Source organism: Botryllus schlosseri, chromosome 6, assembly GCF_051294905.1.
Source record: "Botryllus schlosseri isolate E-star chromosome 6, Bs_hap1, whole genome shotgun sequence".
Classification (NCBI taxonomy): domain Eukaryota; kingdom Metazoa; phylum Chordata; class Ascidiacea; order Stolidobranchia; family Styelidae; genus Botryllus; species Botryllus schlosseri.
The window spans coordinates 7587424-7605638 of record NC_137241.1 but is presented as its reverse complement, the minus strand read 5'-3'; the positions used below and the strand labels follow the sequence as shown (position 1 = coordinate 7605638).

Here is an 18215-nt window from a genome sequence, read left to right as displayed (position 1 = left end):
CGGATATAGGTGTTGGTACCAGCGAGGCAAGGCTTTCTGTACAATGTACTATGTACATGCACATTCTGTCGCATGTTCTTAAGTATGATGCGCACGTGATGTGCATGATTCTTATGATAGAAATAAAAAGACGAGAGTATTGCCTTGCATCAGTGTGTCTAACAACTTGTTATGATACATGTGATAGGGCCGTCATACTTTGTCAAGGTGGCTCGGTGTGGCCAGACTTCAAAATGGACATTGACTAAAATATGACCATTTTATTTACTGAGCTTTCGATTAGCCTACCAACTCGGCTATCAGCGCATTCTATTCTACTTTATTATGGTCATCTCCCAGCGGTGAATACTATGTCTCGGGTTATTTTCGTGGCTGAGGTTTAGAATTCGAGCATCAACTTCATTACCATAGGTGTTAACCCCAGCCACTTAAGAGTATTACCGAGTAGACCTCTTGGTGAGTCCGATAGTAGGAATATATTACGGGCTTTTGCTGAGCCGGAAAGGAGGAGAGAGCGCGGGCACGAGTGCGCGCTAGTCTCAGGTCCATATACGAGTTTGATATAAACGGGATAGAGTTAAATACTGGACCTTTTATCCGTATGTAGAGCAGTGTTGGGATCAAGTCACTATACCTTCATTCACAGGGCGATTCACGATTCACAAGTCTTATCGAGTCATTGCACAATTTGCCTCGAGTAAAGGCAGGGCACGCGATTTTTGCAGTTAACTCGAGTTAAGTCAAGTCTAGTCGAGTCTAACTTTTATTTGTTATCGTTGTTTTCATGCAAGAAGGTACTTTAAAATAGAAGAACACTTACATTTAACAATAAAATGGCATATAGCGGATTTCAACCGATCAGTTTAGATAAACCTACACCGGTGGATGTGGAGCTGTCCGATAAACTTACGGAAAAAGTGTGTTCCATAGGTGGTTTCGACTCGGAGGAGACGAAAGAATCGAAGAGAGCGGTTCTGCAAAAATTGGAACAGCTAGCGAAAAAATTCGTGGAGAAAACATCCTCAGCAACGGTACGTCATTTATGAACTTTTCCGTGGATATGAATGACTACAGCAACTTCTATCCCTACTTTTGAGTTTGAGACCCCCAGTAGACCTATAGTCTATGCACTCTTAGCGAAAAGAATGTGTCTATTGACACCCAAAGGGCCGGAAAGGATGGTACACGAAGTACAGAACCTAACTCATCGTTTCAGCGTCCCTATACGTGAAGGAACATTAGTGCCGCACCCCAAACTCCCCACGACACACCGGTTATCACCCTATGGGGGCCCAAGATCAGTGTTTTGGAGGAAGACTGGCGAAGTACTATTACGGTCCTGCCTGCGTGCATACCTTCCTACGTTCGTGCATGCATAGTTTGGATTAAAATGTTATACCCGATTTATACCGCGGTATAAGCTTGAGGTAGGTTCTGGTTTTGTGTGTATATTAGGGATGTTCAAAAATATTTTTTTTCCGGATTCCAGCCATTCAGATTAAATTGTCAGGTTACCCTAAAAAACGCTGCACACCAAATTCGGTTCTATTCTAACAAGTATAGGACTCCGCAGATCCAATTAAAAATTTTAATTTATTAGAAAAAATTTGAAAGAAAATATTCATATTTTTCTTCCAACCCCAAGAAATTGTTGAGCTGTCTTCAAAGACGATGCAAAATAAATTTGACTCAATTCCAACTATCAGAATCGGAGTTATTTGAGTTTTTCGTTGATAATTTTCGGATTATCCGTGATTGGTGGATTATCTGTGAATTGTCAGTGAAAAACAGAAATATCTCCGCTTCTACTGGTTGGAATTGAGTCAAATTTGTTTTGCATCGTCTTTGAAGACGGCTCAACAATTTCATGGGGTTGGCAGAAAAATTTGATTTTTTTTTAAATTTCACTTAATAAATTATTAAAATCAATTAGATCTGCGGAGTCTTAGGGTGGAGGCCAAAAAGCTGAGTAAAAACATCCTGGATTTTCGCCTAATCTGCGAGTTCCAAGATCTCCCGATTTAGAAGTAGATGATCCGCACGCCAAAACATTGGATGTTCGTGCGAAGTTAGTAGATCTACAAATCCAGGATGTATGACGCTATTGCGTTAAAATGACGCAAAATGTAGTGATCCGTGGAAGGTTGCCATGTCAACCCATCGACTTCGTAGTAAATATTATGCTTTGGCCATGCTGATTGGAAATGTCGTCGATTTTGGTCATGTGCTATGAATGCCATCGTTTCGTAGGTAGACTTATGAAATTGATTTGAAGCCACTTTGCAGCTTTAATGCATATTACTCTGTAGTTTATTCACAGTTATAAGTTCTAAAGACGGCATTGCAAACTGGTACTGTTGTTATTACTGTCTGTAGTATGGATATTTTGGACAACGTAGATGGCATGCAGTTCGGACGACTAGAATACAATTGTCATGCTCAGGCATTACTTGGCAAACATATCGGACTCATTTGTAAAATACCCAGAAAATGAATTCGTTGACCGCTACAGATTTTACAAGGGAGCTACGGTAATTCTTATTGGACATGATTAAAGACAGCCCATGGTTGGATGTACGGTGCCAAGCTTTGCACTCCATGATGCAATTACTCTGTGCTCTCCGATTTTTTGCTACTGTCATTTTCAACAAACAGATGCGGACTTGATTGGTGGCAGCCGGACAACTGCACGCCGAATCATCCACTGCATTTCTCGGGCGTTATCAGAGAATCAAGAAAATTTATCCCACGATTGGATGATTTGTTACAAACAAAGAGTGATTTCTTTGACATAGGTGGAGTTTCAAATGTCATCGGTTGCATTGATGGTACCCACATCCCAATAAAGTCCCCGGGTGACTCTGTACCAGAAAAGCTTATCGTTGCAGGAAAGGATGTTTTTCTTCGAACTGTCAAATGGACTGCAATGCCAAGAGAATACCGGTAGTGACTAATGCTGTTGTGAGATGGCCAGGGAGTACTCATGACTCAAGAACTTTTTCAAATTCCAGATTAAAATACAAGCTCGGCCAGAAAAAATACAATGGGATTTTACTGGGAGACAGAGGCTCTATGCTCTAAAAATGTACCCGATGACTCCATTAACAAATCCACAGGTTGCACAAGAAAAAAAATACAGCTATATGCACTCAAAGACACGCGTGCTGATCGAGCAATGCTTTGGCGTTCTCAAACAGCGTTTCCAGATGTTGCTAAATCCTATGCGAATGCAAATCGAAAACACCATCCTGGCAATCATTGCAACAATATGTTTGAACAATTTTGCTACAAAAACCAATGAGCCAGTTCCTGATATTGCCGTTACTCCCGAGGAAGCTACGGATATAACATCTGAAGTTGGATACAATGACGCAATAGCCTATCTTGAAAATAAGATCAACACATATTTCTACTAATTATGTTTATTTTAAAATTTTAACGAATACAGTAAACCGTGCTGGTGTAAAAATAATAAAGAGAATGAAATGTGCATGACTTCGTGGAATGAAAGATTCAACTACAATTGCACTGTAGATAATAAACAAAGAGCAGGTGTCCCATTATTTGTATTCAAATTGACAAATATGAATTCAAAAAATGTACCGAAATATTTGCACCGTCGACAATACCTATAAGGCGAGGAACACTTGGCAGGCACAATGAAATATTATAAAGAAATGTTGCATTTCAAAAAATGTGCACCGTCGATAATACCTATAAGCAATGTTCCCTCTAAGCTACTCACGTGCGCAAATGCGCAGTGCTGACATGGTCTCTGCGCACAGAAAATCCAAGTTGCCTATAAGGCGAGGAACACTTGGCAGGCAGGCACAATGAAATATTATAAAGAAATGTTGCTTTTCAGAAAATGCGTATTCGGCTATTTAGATAACTTGACATAATTGAACAAAGAAATATTGCATTAAATATGTCACTAATTCCTCAATTGTCCAAGTTCTAATCTATATTTTTCCATTTTTATCGCATGTTCTTCAATACGCATTTCGAATTCTTGCTTTCTGAAATATCATTCTTCGTCTCTCATCTCTTTTCTTTCTTTGAGGTCCTCAATATTGGACACCATCAGTTTAATTCTCAGCTCATTGTTTTTCTGAATTAAAAGAAGTTCATATTGACTCTGCGATGAGGTAGTAACCTATGATTAAACTAAAACATGTATTAGGAAGCCAATCACAAAGAAATCATTTGGAAATTCTCTTTGCCTTGTTGGCTGATATTTTTTCCTCTACTGCCTGATATCAATATCTGTTTCCAAGTGTGGTATCCATTCGATATGAGCGGTGAACCAATAATCGGTCAGTCTCTAGTCATTAAAAACTTGTATTCTGCAACCAGCTGATCACAAAGTGCAGAATTGGTAGTTTTCATTGTATTGTATTTGTATACTAGAGCCCGACTGATATTGGAGTTTTGGGCCGATACCGATAAAACCAATATCTAACTCCTTCACCGATAACCACTATAGCCATATTCAAATGGTGTGGAATACCTTAAAATGCGCATTTGAAAAACTTCAGGGCATCTATTTGAATAGCTTTACAGCCGATGCGATACTTGGACAGGAAATAAACTAGAAAGGCTGTATCAGGACACCTGTAGAGTGTAATATATGTGAAATATATCAATATTCTCAGTCTAGTGGTAAAAGATTATAGTTTATGGAGTTCCTATCACCATGCTATGACCTCACGAAAACTGCCCATATATATTCATTTCCAATGGCCGATACCAATAATTCTTTCAAAGAGTGATATCGAGTCTATATTATCGGCAAAGCGATATAATCGGTCAGGCTCCATTGTACACCATCTTATATCAATTGTTACAGGATTGTAACTATGTGCATTGCACTGGTAATCAGCAATCTTTCGAGCAGTCAAACACCATTTCCAACTCTATCGTTCGCAAATACACTTCACTAGAAAACTAAGTACAAAGTGGAGAATTTTTACATAACAATGGTTGGGGCAGTGGAGCAAAAGTTTGCCAAACCCTCCGAAACTGCAAGATTGTATATTTTAAAATATCAACTCGACTTGAAATCCAAATGAGTAGAAGCTACATACCAGGTGGCAGATCACTCGTCTTTGTCACGTATGTTGACTGCGATTCCATATAGCTTGTTTCTGAAAAAAAATGTGAATGTTTTAGAAGGATTTGAGGCTATAGGCCTACGCATGTTTACACATGTACAATGCACAATTGCACATGCATATTTGCTAGTGATGGTGAAAAATACTGAAACCGGTTATTTGACGACGAGCAAAAAATCTCATTAAAAATCGCTGAATGTATGACAAGAACGTTTGATATTGTGAATGCGTTCCCTTCAATACACCACCGGGTAAGAAATTGATATAATATACATCTACACTTGTAATTGATATGTTAGCAAAAAGTAGTGATGAAAATAACGAGAAGAGTTGCCTCTGACACGAACCGATCTTCATCATGGGGAACATTTCTCGATGTGGTCAATGTATCGAACAAGTTCTCATTACTCTCTCGCAACATAACTTACATGATTCATTTTCTGCAGTAACTACAGACAATATGGTGGAATCACTTTCAAAATGATGTTCAAATGGCTGAACCTCTGCTGGCATGACAGCCTTAACCATTAATTTACTGATATGCGCCATATTATGGATATAATTAATGTCTACAAACTTACCTTGCAATAAATAGCACCGTCACCGGGTCAGATACTATTGAATGTTCTGAAGGCCTTCTGTCATTTTCAGTTTTGAGACTTTCTCTTGTTTTGAAGCAACCTTCAATTGCTGTTCTGTTTTTTGCCATGTTTGGTGATGTGGCATTTCACGGCTTGGTTGATTGTTTCCAATGCAAGACAACGGCAGAACTCGTTTATTACATAGTTTGTATGCAATTATCATTAAACATTCTGTAATAACATGATCATCAGTCAATAAGGAGAAGCATAATTGAGTACCGGTAACAAAATATCGCTAACATGCAATATTCACTATCTTTATAATGAGCCTCAGATAAGCAATTTCAATCTACAATGACATAACTATTACAAACCTCGCCAAATTTATATGCTTGTGTACCTTAATCTAGACTTTAATCCTGGTGGCGACCAGGATCAAGAAGCAGCAGTCTATACTCAGTCGGTCCTGGCAGAATCTTACTAATCTACCTTTCTGGTCCGCAGAAAATCCAGCAACGTGCAAAATCCCCAGATCTTTTATTTGATCTATATTTTTGGCCTCCACCCTTATACTTCTTAGAATTGAACCAAATTTGGTGTGCAGCGTTTTTAGGGTAACCTGAAAATTTAATCAGTGAATGGCTGGAATTCGGGAAAAAAGTTATTTTTGAACAGCCCTGGTGTGTATTCACACCCGTCTATCAGGGGTGGTATAAGGGTAGAAGAGCATACTCTATTCCGTCGGAGTGTGGTTCATTTCTGGCGTCACATATATAAGATAGGACACTTCTATGAAAGTTCAAACCGCCAGCGGTTCGTCGTTTAATTTCACACCGGCGCCATTGTTCAGCGAGTGATGGTCTCCCCGCATAATGCTCACATGAATCGTTGATGATATTTAGAGCTCGACTAAACAAGTCTCCGGAGAATGCCATATCAAACTCCTAACATCCGGATTGCACGGGCTTGGAGTGCCCACCAAACAGCCGGATATCGATGTCTTGTTCGTCGGATCTCGACCCGTTAGTAGACTGAGGTTTTTCAGCATTTTCTACAGCATGCTCAGGGGAGAAGAAGGCGTGAAAGATACGAACGTGAGCGTTTTCCGAATTTTGCCCTTTAATGGAGTGACTAATTTTCTGTGACTAACAGGCTGCACCAGACGCTTTTGTTCCTGTCATAAGAGCAACTGTTGATAATGTTGAGGTGAGCGATGAATTCAATTTGTTCGGGATTATGAAATATTATATAGCCTCATAGTAGGTCCCAAATAGGTCAACTTGTGAAGACCTATATTAAGGATTGCTTCTTATCGTCGAACTGTTGTTCGAATATTCATTCAATGCCTCATTTAATTTCTACAATGTAGCCTGGAATAGTCAAGAAGTCAACCAGTTCAAAAATCCTTTCGCCTATGTTCCATCTTTTAGGTTGATATCGTGTTTGCTGGCTTCCGTCGAAAGACACCATACCCGACACATTACAACTGAGAGACGACAATTTGCTCAAATGGTTGGACAAGGAGAGCGTCCGAAGTTTGAACTGGTGTCGCGTAAACGCAGAGATCCTGCACCTTGTTCCCGAAGTGGATAACTTCAGGAACACTCTCCAGGCGATACTTGTGTGGGCAAAAAGTGTGTGGTCTGTGTCATATGCAAAGCTCCGCCTGTATATTGTTTGACTGCAGGCCTCGTCTACTCACCTATTTATCCAGGGGTGGGCAACATAAGGCCCGCGACGTGATTTTGAGCGGCCTGCAGACAGTTTCATGTCGTACATGATAATGTGGCCCCAGTCTGCCTCGTGGCCCCAGTCTGCCTCAATCCCCCTCTACTTACGCGTGCATGTGTGTTCGTTAGCGTGCGAGAGTAAGTCTCAAGCGTAACTTCGTCCACACGAGAAAGCTTGCATTACTGGCATTTACGGATGAACTCAACCCTAGTTAATTGATATCTTGGTAAATTTGAAAAAATCCAAACCCCTCGTCCCTCGTTCGTATGTAGGCCTATTGCATTTTACCAGAGGCGCGCAACGTACCGTCCGCGAATGGGGTTTTGAGCGGCCTACAGACAGTTTTCGGTCTTGCATGATAGTATGGACCGCGGCCACAGTATGTCGCAATTTTCCACTACTTGCTTACTATATGTCAAATTATGTGTAGGTTATTCTTTCTTTTTTTCGGACCCAAATAATAGTGATTGATAACTATATTCTTCAGTTCTTTGTTTGCTTTGTGTGCTACATGCAGCCAGAGTTCAAAGAACCTGTTCACAGCTTTGAGCGACCACAGATGTCACATTGACTACACCAGCTATTGAAGTATAGTCTAGCCTACATTACGTTAATAAATTCATCGAATGCTGTTTTGGTCTCTATGCTTCAAACTTAAAAGTTTATATTAATTACGATTAATCCTTTATCCTTTAGGTGGATAAATACGCATTTGACGTACCGATTTAGGAATTCGGCCCGCTAAGTACTTCATTTTCCCACATCCGGCCCACCGATTGCAGAAGTTGCCCGCCCCTGTATTTTACAGTGAGTGGTATTTGTATGACAATCACTAGAGCTGGGCACAATGATTCGAATATTCCAATCTGAATCGAGTGATAATTTTAAATGATTCGAGTCGAGTAGTAACATGCGGTTTTTCGAGTACTGAATTATGCGCTCCTCGCAACTGAAAGTTAATTTACTAACGAGAATTGTAGTTTTGATACTATTTTCCACTGAGGAAGCCTTGAAACCTTGATTGGCCGTGTCGCAGCATACGAGACATAGTCCAAAGCTACAAACGTTACTGGAAATAACACATTTCCGAAGTCATGATCATCTCAGAACATTGTCAAGAAGTGCAACGAAATCGGTATGGCTGAAAAAATATCGAAGTATCTTTAATGTGGTGGATAACAGGCATTATGTTCTTCGTGGTGGCACGAAAGGTACATATTTGAACTTTGGCATAGTACATTCTATTGTAACGTACTAATGAGTGATACTCGAATACTCGACTCGACTCTAAGCGTAATACGTGATTCAGAATCGAATCACCCAGGTACTCGATTTTGCCTAGCCCTAACAATCACGTGCCGTCATTTATGGATATGAGTATTTATGAATATTTAGAACATGATATATCAGAAGTGTCAGACATGTTTCCTGCGCTAGCAGCATATCAAAAATCTGAGTTTTAAAAGTGCCGCAACAAAAAATTCAAAAACACGAATATGTTCCGTCGCAATGAAATGTAGGCTTCAGTATGAAGTTTGTTATTGTGTGGTCACTGATGATCATGCGGTGCGTCTACACCTGGGCTGCAGGGCGCTTGAAATCAGGTTGATATGACGTCAGAGGGCAGAAGTGCTGAGCATTTAGGAAGATTTTGGCTCGGTAATTGGTAATCATAACTATCTTCGTTGGGTAACTCGTAGCAAAGTTTTGGTGTTTGGTTTCGTAATGATGTTTCAAGTTACCAGCTTTGTAATTGTCGAGGGAATCTTCACAATTAAAACAAAGTGACTTAACTCTGTTGTCACTGAATCCAAACTATTACCCCCGTTCTGTTTTAAAAGTTCATTTTCCTATTCATACTTTCTTTTTCTTGCCCAAATCCTGCAATTAGTACTAGCCCTTACAATACAATTAAAGAGCCGTATTCACCATTGTTAGCTCGGAAATGATCACAAACTGCGCTACCGTGATTAACTATCAATTTCACTGTTGAACCTAATGATTTATCATTAATTAATGACCATTGACCATGAACCAATATTACGAGTGAAACGTTTATGTGAACTCGACTCGGGAGTTCGATTGCAAAGTTCTAACCCTGTAGTGTAGGGCGACCTTATACCCTAAATTTTACAAGTGTTACGTAAACCATAAGGAAAGAAACAATAACGCGAAAACAATACGCTATTGGTAATACGTGATGGAATGCATCAGGTAAAAACCTCTCTAGAAAAATGTGGAAACGCATGTGCATTGTGCAATCAATAACGAGCCGCAATCAGAGGCTAAAAGAGCCGCAGTTTTCCCTCCCCTGTGATATATGGTCTATCGGTAGAATGACTATGTGTGCAAGTCAAGTATTATTCCGGGTGTATGACTAATATCTATTGTACCTAAATTGGAACCGCATTCTCTTACAACAGATTCAAAATTACATCATTGGTAATCTACTGCAAAATTTACAAAACCATACATCTGTGAAAGCTTGTCCTTTTCCAATTTCAGGACGACGAATATACAGCAACTGTTTAGGATTTCTGGGCGGCATGTCGTATGCAATACTAGTGGCCAAAATCTGTCAGCTATATCCTCACGCCCTGCCGTCTGTGTTGATTAAAGCGTTTTTCCGGGTCTTTTCCGAATGGTATGGTATATGACTTTCTGTTTACTGCATAAGAAAAGTTGAGTGGTTTCTGCTTCGTAACAGGAACTGGTCATGGCGATGCCCGGTGCTTCTTACACCGTCGACTGAAAATTCGAATCTGGCTTGGGATCCGAAGTATAATGCGAATGACAGGGCCCACGTGATGCCAATTATCTATCCAGCTCATCCCCACATCAATTCCACATTTAACGTGACCAGGTCGTCACTACAAATTATGAAGAAGGTTCGTTCATGCTTCCACCTCTTATAGAATTGGTTATAATGATTTTTACCACCACATTGCCAGGAATTGAACGAAGGCTTTAAAGTTGTTTTGGAGGAACACAACAACGAGGCACGCTGGTCGAAATTATTTGGGGAATTCAATTTCTTCGACGAATTTCGACATTTCGTGGTCATTACGGCCAGCGCTGCGGAAGGCGGGCGTTTTAGAAGATGGTTTGCTGCAACTTTCCAATACTTTATACTTCCGATTACTCGACAAAGTCACGGTAATTTCTTCTTAGGATTGGCATGGTGTAGAGCAAGATACGGAATTTGGTAGATTTGCTGGAGTTTCGTAATCGTATAAGTTCCATTCGGGTAAATACCGAACACTCCTCGCCAGTAAGCGAAACGTATGCTATATGTTTTCGATACACATTAAAAGTCACGGAGACTTAAGTCACAATTTTGTTGCAGAGATAAGTATGTTCGGAGGTGGTTCGTCGGAATTGTGACTCTACGACCGTTACGCATGAATGATCTGAAATCACCAATTGACGTAAGGCTATAAATTTGGGTCAAGGTCGCAATTTATATCAACAATATATGCTGTAGTTTAGGGGTGGGCAAACTACAGCCTGCAACACCGTTCTGTGCGGCCCGCGAGAGGCTAAAAAAACTTATTAAAAATATTGATAAAATGCGTACTAAAAAGCGAATAAATGCAGGGACTTGATTAAACCTTTTCTTAGTATATTTCACCATGATAGTTCTAAGACAGTGGTTCTCAAACTGGGGGCGCGAAGGCATCTGAAGTGGGCGCGCGCGAAGCTGAGCTCAACTGAAAAATATTTATTGCTCTGTATATTTAAGATTTTCATATTTAAAAATCTCTCATCCACAGTCGTAAGTCGTAACCTTCCATGCCATAATACTATCCGTTAGGTAGCTAAGGGGGCGCGAAATCTTTCACCGTCATATGAAGGGGGGGGGGGGGGGGTGTCTTAAAAAGTTTAAGATCCACTGTTCTAAGGTAAATACTTCCTATAATATTTTCCTGTTTAATTTTGTGCGCGGCAGCCCGATCTTAAGGCCGACGCAGTTTAAAAACATCACAGAAATCATAAGTCACAATGTTCCGAATCATAAGTCAATTTGACTTTTACAGTTTTGACTCGAGCCAACTCGAGCCAAGTCCTAGTCCAAGTCAGGGAGCAACGGGTCGATTCTAAGACATAGCGTTAAGACTCGAGTCAGAGTCCAACTCGAGTTCGACTTCAACTCACTTTTGTAAACTCTTTGGTGATATCGAAGGTCTGAGATTCATAATTTTTCATTTTCTCACTCTGAACATGTTTATTCAAACAGATAAGAATAGTTTCCGGGCGTATTCTTCACTTATTGGCCCTGATATACGTAACTTTAATAAGAAATATAGAATGTGTCGAATCATGCGCAATGACTCGAGTACAAGTCGAGTCAAAACACAAATAGACTCGAGTCGAGACGAGTCAACGACAAATTGCGACATTCGACACTCGAGTCATTACAAACCTGCTCATACTCCATACGATGCATTCATTCTTGGATAAAACTGGTACTGTTAGATCTGTTGTCTGCTTCCTGCCCTGGTTAACGCTTATAGAACCCTTATATGGTATATGCAATTGTTTAGTTATCGTATTTGTCGTTCATATACCAGGTAACTTATATGGGCGTTGCTTTACTCCGCATATCCAAATACGGACAGCGATGTCCAAGAATTTAGCGCTTTGTTAACTGTTTCTTCCGCATAAAAGCTAAAAATTCAACCCGACCCTAAAGTGGCATTCGCATACAGGTTATCTTGAGATCGATTTGAGTGGATGGCTGTTGCCATGTAAGCGATTACACGATTATTTCCGAATAAGCGGTTACGGGTACCCAAATACCGCGGGAAATGAGCCTGTATACATACATAGTATACAAAGCGTCGTCACACCGCTATGAAATTGTCAGTCACATAAATTTACAATACCTCTTCAGACGTTCAAGACCAGGACAGTTGGGCAAGCCAGACGCGTTGGGTTTTATACGGGAGACATGAAGCTCGAAGCAGTGTACGCAGATCGACAGCAGATTAAAGATATGAAAAGAGAAGACTCACATCTTGGAACGCCTGTACTTTCAAATACAGTGTCTTGCTGTGCAGGCGAAAAACCGTCTGCTTCTAGTTCAGCAGAGACGTCATGTAAATCCGATGACACCACCCTACCCATTCCACCGAAGGTTCGAAAGACTGAGTGAGGTTGAAATGGAATGGACACAGTACACTGTACAGTAACACTAAATGTCACAGATATCCAATCCAGTAGTTCTCTTTTGCTTGTGGTGCATATTCTAATGAATTGTTCCACAATCTGTCAGATCAAGTTTCTTTGATAGTTTGTATTTGAACAAGCAAAGTTCACAATAAGTTTAGATTTGTAGAATAGCAATTATAAATTCTGTATTTATGACACTATACGTAAAAGTATTTGAATAGTATATTCATATTGAAATAAACCAGAATATATTCGACCAAGACTTGTCAGGGGTAATCGTCAGCATCTAGTAGAGAACTGGAAAAAACAATGTTCACTGGTTCTCAACCGGTGTGCCGCGGCACACTAGTGTGCCATTTACGTCTCGCAAGTGTGCCGCGAGAGATTTCGTCGACATTTTTAAATTATGCGCAAAATTATTTAGTTCTAGTTTATAGCAAACGATCAATAATATAAATCGGGAATGGATGTGAAGTTTGTACATTTGACGAATCAAAATTGCTGTCATGCCCGCAACCCAACCATATTTGGTTGGGGTAAAGATTTTCAATTGAACATCAAGAGTTTCTGCTATTCTATAATTGGACATTATATATCGGTCTTAACAACGCTATGTTATGGCCGTTACCAGGGCATGGTAAGGCATGGTATGGTATGGTATGGTATGGTATGGTATGGGAAATTGCCATGCATCCTCCATACTCGCCTCAATAGCGCCATACCCTACTTATAGTTCTCCGTACCATAGCGACATTCTTCCATACCATATTTGATACTTTTCCCTTACTTTTGCAGCTTCCAAACCTTTCAGATAATATTATATTTTTGATGCTTGGAAAACTTCCGGCGTCTATATTATACTTATCGTAGATGAAATTATCCATTGAAACAGCCCTGATGCATCAATTCTAACCCCAAATTCTTTGTGCCATATGTCGGCGATGTAGGTTGCCTAGGCATTGAAGACGGGACGTAAATATATACAGGAATATTTGGGAATCAAAACAGGAGCTCATGTCATCTATAACTATAGTGTAGTAATGCACAGCTTGCAGTAATAATGCACATATCATCTACAAAATTTCATAAAATAAAGGTATTTTTGTATTAGAATATATCTTAGAATCGCTACAATTTTTATTAGAGATTTTGCATCAGCGGATCAAATATCCGATTCCGCGCCAATGTAAGGGTCATAGTCAATTGCGTCATTAGCAGTATCAAGGTGTCCATTGTTTTATCAAGGATAACCAGAGTTATTGATATTACAATGCGTGTTGGAGGCATGGCATGGCATGGCGTAACATCGCTCAGAGACAAGCTATATATCTTGGAATTATAATGATGCTTATGTTAAATTGATATCGTGTGATAATCATCGGACCAAAGAGCGGTAAATGATTTCCAAGCTCAACAAATTGATGTAAATATTCATGTAAATTACATTCTCAGAGTCTACGATTTTGAAACTCCTCTTGATAGTTTACGGCAGGGGTCGGCAACCTTTTGCTAGTCACGGGCCAAATTTCGAGTGTACAACTTTTTGGCGGGCCGGAATTTTTCTTAATACTATATTTTTCGCTCATTTCGGTATATTATCCTACATTGCTGCAATCTCAATCATACCAATCATAAAACACATGTATTTACACTTCAACAACGCAGAATAAATATGACAATTGACGCAGCTTGCTTTGTGAAAGGTTTTCAACTTCTGGTAACAGTCAGATGAAGCAAGAATGAGACCATATTCTAAATGGGCGTCCGATATACGTGATCTTGGCTTGCTCTTCGTGAATTTCATTGTTCAAAACTATTGCTCAAATGCGTACGTGCTACCAAAAATCGATGCGATGTCTTTTGCATCGTTTGATAAGCTGGGATAAAGATCAATTTCAAGAACGTAGGCTACTCTTTGTCAAAGTCATGCAGCGATATGCTATTTGTATGAAATTTGTCATCCAATTCAACTGCATCGCATTTCAAAAAGGCCAACTTGAAATTTTCAGACATTGGTATTGGCGTCCACATTAAAGGGAGCACTGAATAGTCAGAATTTATTTTGTATAGAAGGAATGTCGGAAAAGCGGGTGAATATTCAGTAATTAAATTTCGTATCGCAGTTACAAATATAGTGTTGGTACTAGGTTTTCTCTCCTCCAGTATAGGAAAATGAGCATAATTTACTCTGTACTGTTGACATTCCCCGAGTCGCAGATTTGTTTCAAATGCGCCTCAACATCTTATGTATGCAATTGTCCCGCCTCCCCCCGAAGTTGCAAATTCAATTTGTTCAGATGTGACGTTAAATGCACAAGGAGGGCAAGATTAGATACCCATTTTCGATTACAAGATTATGAGTCGGCGAACATGGCAGATGCCTACATTACATCGCCATATTGATTCTATGCTTTATAGTTATCTGTCGTAACAATGTTGGTGATTCAGTGTGTGAGACAAAATCATATTTACAGTTTTAATCATTATGGCCAAAACACTTCAGAGGTTTGTTGTATTGGCGCACAATGCCTTCTGGTGAACTAAACTATGAATAACTAGCCTACGGAGGATAGTTATCTGTAATTAAACAGTTTAAGTTTGAGATTTTGTCATTGCGTCTGAGATGCTACAAGCGTTAGACGCAGAGGAAGGACACCTTTATTGTCACACCCCATCTGTAAACCCTTCATAATGTATGGTACACCTTCGGTTGCGAGATACACCCGGTTGATAAGCACTGATCTAGTCTACTCTAGACCAGTGCTCTTGAACCGGGGTTTTCTTACACCCTAGGGTGTACCAGAATTTTCAAAGGGTGTACCACTCGGATGGGGTGTACAGGGGTGTACCAGATACGAATTACAAATGAGCAGATGGCTAGCTATAACAAAGGCAGTTTATGCGTCAGTACATGTTGACGCACTGGTTAACGAGCAATATGGCAGTGCTCCACAACCGGGTGTTTTGTACACCCCACGGTGTATCATAATTTGTAAAAGGTGTACCACTCGGATTTGGTCTGCAGGGGTGTACCAGATCCACATTATGATGAACCGATGATACGAGGACTATATCCATCACAATAAATACGCCAGTTTATGCTTCAAAGCAGATTGACTGGATGTGTAATATCGTACAATGTGATGTCATAAGCAAATGTTTCTAATAATTTAACTTTTGGTAATGGACTTATTACTTCCTTTTCGAGTAGAGTATGGTAGAGTTAGCAAGTGTTCAGCTTGCAATATCTGTCTGATGTTTCTCGAGGAAACCTCCTCTACAGCTCGGACATTTTGAATTGGTGCTTCCTGCGGCCAGCTTATGAATAGCGCAGAATACATGCTTGCGCAGCCAGGGGGTCGAGTTTGCGAAACACTGCGTTAGATGGTGGTCCAGTAACCTCGAGCCCTGATTCGTATTTAGCATTTCCTAATTCCTATACGCTGCAGCCTTGCTCAAATGTCCATCCATATTTCGGCTAGGCCAGGGGCGCTTAACCTGCGGACGTAGGGCCTCATTAAGCCGCAATTTTGCGATCTTCTACACATATTTAAATTAGCGTGTTGGCGGCCGTCATTTTGCAACCAATTGTTGCTGGTTCGAGTCTCGGCTCTGCCATGTTTCTATGTGTCGGAGGTTTATATAGGGTCCTCGTCGCCAACCCCCTGTTAACGTAGCGTCTTGAAAAGCCTAGAAGAAGAGTGAGACGAGCTCCAAAGTCAGCAGCAGAGTCCTGAAAGTGGACGCACGTTAGCGAGAGAGAATGAAGAATGGAAGTGCGCGTGCAAGCGAAAGTCGTCCTCATTACCCAATACAAAGACACTAAACTTTAGGAAATGCACTGTCGTGGCGCACAAATTCTAAACAGGCGATTTTCGCCACTGTCATTGATATGTAATAAAAATATTATTAATAACAATACAAACAATCCTGGTGGGAGGCCAGGAAATAACGACATATGCAGCTATGTGATTAATAAGAACCGGGAGAAGCATCATCATTAATACTGTACCCAATATTTTTGAAGACACCCTCCATCAGCTCTACGGGCTAATCTGATCACGTGAGCTGATGATGAATAAATTTTTTACAATAATATGTGAAACTACCAACAATTTCGATGAAATCCATTCAAGGGGCAAAATTTTCGCGCTCCGCGCGACTACACGGATAGTTTTAGTTTCTTTTCTTGACATTTATACTCGCGATATCGGTATATATATTATGTATTGTAAGCCTGCTGGGATGTTTTGCTTCTACAATAAGAAAATTTGCACATTGCATATCTCACAAGGGCTCTCCGAGGTGTTAAGTTCCCAGTATCAAATTTCATATGAGTATTTGTCGTCCATGCGCCATGGCGACTCCCCGCTGGAATCCGGACGTATCGTATATGTAATCAAAATGCGGCTTTCTGCGTTATCGGTGTATTATACGGTCAGGGGTGTACGAGTCTTGAGAAAATGTTAAAAGGGTGTACCACGACGAAAAAGGTTGAAGAGCACTGCTCTAGACAATCTCCATCTCCTACTTCAACCGCCTTCGTTTTGTGGCGACACAATGGACTAATACGATGTAGGCAACTTATATCGTATCAATGCCGCATTCTTTTCAAGCAGTGCTGCACTGCTGATTGAAACTCATTGTGAAACGACGCATTCTTGTGAAAACTAATTATTAAGTCGCGGGTCGGACGATTTCGCTTGGCGGGCCGGATCCGGCCCGCGGGCCGTAGGTTGCCGACCCTTGGTTTACGGAATGGACGCTACGATAAGAGAAATGTAAGCTGTAAATTCATTCGTTTTAATGATATTCAGATTGACTTTTTTGTCTTCAAATAGATATCGATAGGAGTGGGTGTGTCTGAGTCGCAATTTGAGATATGAACAATGGTTATAGACATGTCAGTAAACGATTTTCTGAGGTACGCAATCGATTTGAAAAATCGAAAGTTGGATAATTTTCACGGTTATGGTAAACCTGCCAAAGTATGGAATTATGGAAAATCGCCATAACTATCCCCCTTTGAGAACCCCTGCTCTACTATCATTTGCGAGCTCTGTACCGAAAAAACGGTGAATCAATTTTGCAATGATAAGTTATCACACTACCATACCATATGCCAGGATGCCAGGGTAATGGACGAAAAGCACGAGAAATCTGCAATGGGAACTTTCGGACGGGTCATTCGGGAGTAGGACTGGAACACCACGGCGGCATAGGTAAAGATTGGGTAAATCGGGAGTTGAGTTGGTGAAAGTCGACCTTTTTTTTATTCAACAAAGCAAAAATTCTAGTACAATTCCAGAATCAGTACTTTTCTAGTCCGGTAATGTGACTTTTATGATTGGTAAAAAGTACCCTCATTGCAGGATTCCGTAATATGGTAAGCCTAACATAAATGATCGTATGTTTGACCGCGATTGGGTCACGGGCAGTACTGATCATCAATGCTAAGTTGGTATAGTTCGGCCTTGTAAGATATGTAAGATATTTTTATCGTTGCTTGGTTGGGTACCCGGGGTGTAAACGTAATGGTGGTGAGGTATGTCATACGTGTTGCTTGTGGACGTTCGCCTGAACTGACTGTTACCTCTCTGGCATCTGGCAAATCATG

The 18215-nt window shown here is 40.4% G+C and overlaps 1 protein-coding gene and 2 long non-coding RNA genes across 3 annotated transcripts in view; 2 read left to right on the top strand and 1 right to left on the bottom strand.

Annotated features, from left to right (window-relative positions):
* The first annotated feature begins 4109 nt into the window (after positions 1-4109).
* LOC145440793 (uncharacterized) overlaps positions 4110-18215 on the top strand; it is a 69739-nt gene continuing 55633 nt past the window's right edge. Inside the window, exon 1 of the long non-coding RNA XR_013915614.1 lies at positions 4110-5365. This is a non-coding gene — a long non-coding RNA (uncharacterized LOC145440793). The remainder of the gene's footprint in view (positions 5366-18215) is intronic.
* Positions 5088-6268, bottom strand: LOC145440792 (uncharacterized). The gene is made up of 2 exons (XR_013915613.1): positions 5696-6268; positions 5088-5147 (listed from the first exon to the last, which is right to left on the bottom strand). It is a non-coding gene; the product is annotated as an uncharacterized LOC145440792 (long non-coding RNA).
* Positions 6274-12847, top strand: LOC145440789 (poly(A) polymerase beta-like). The gene is made up of 8 exons (XM_080318537.1): positions 6274-6789; positions 6848-6901; positions 7126-7329; positions 9932-10070; positions 10134-10314; positions 10378-10708; positions 10773-10854; positions 12321-12847. The coding sequence occupies exons 4-6, from the start codon at positions 9973-9975 to the stop codon at positions 10633-10635; spliced, it is 537 nt and encodes a 178-aa protein (XP_080174663.1). The 5' UTR covers positions 6274-6789; positions 6848-6901; positions 7126-7329; positions 9932-9972; the 3' UTR covers positions 10636-10708; positions 10773-10854; positions 12321-12847.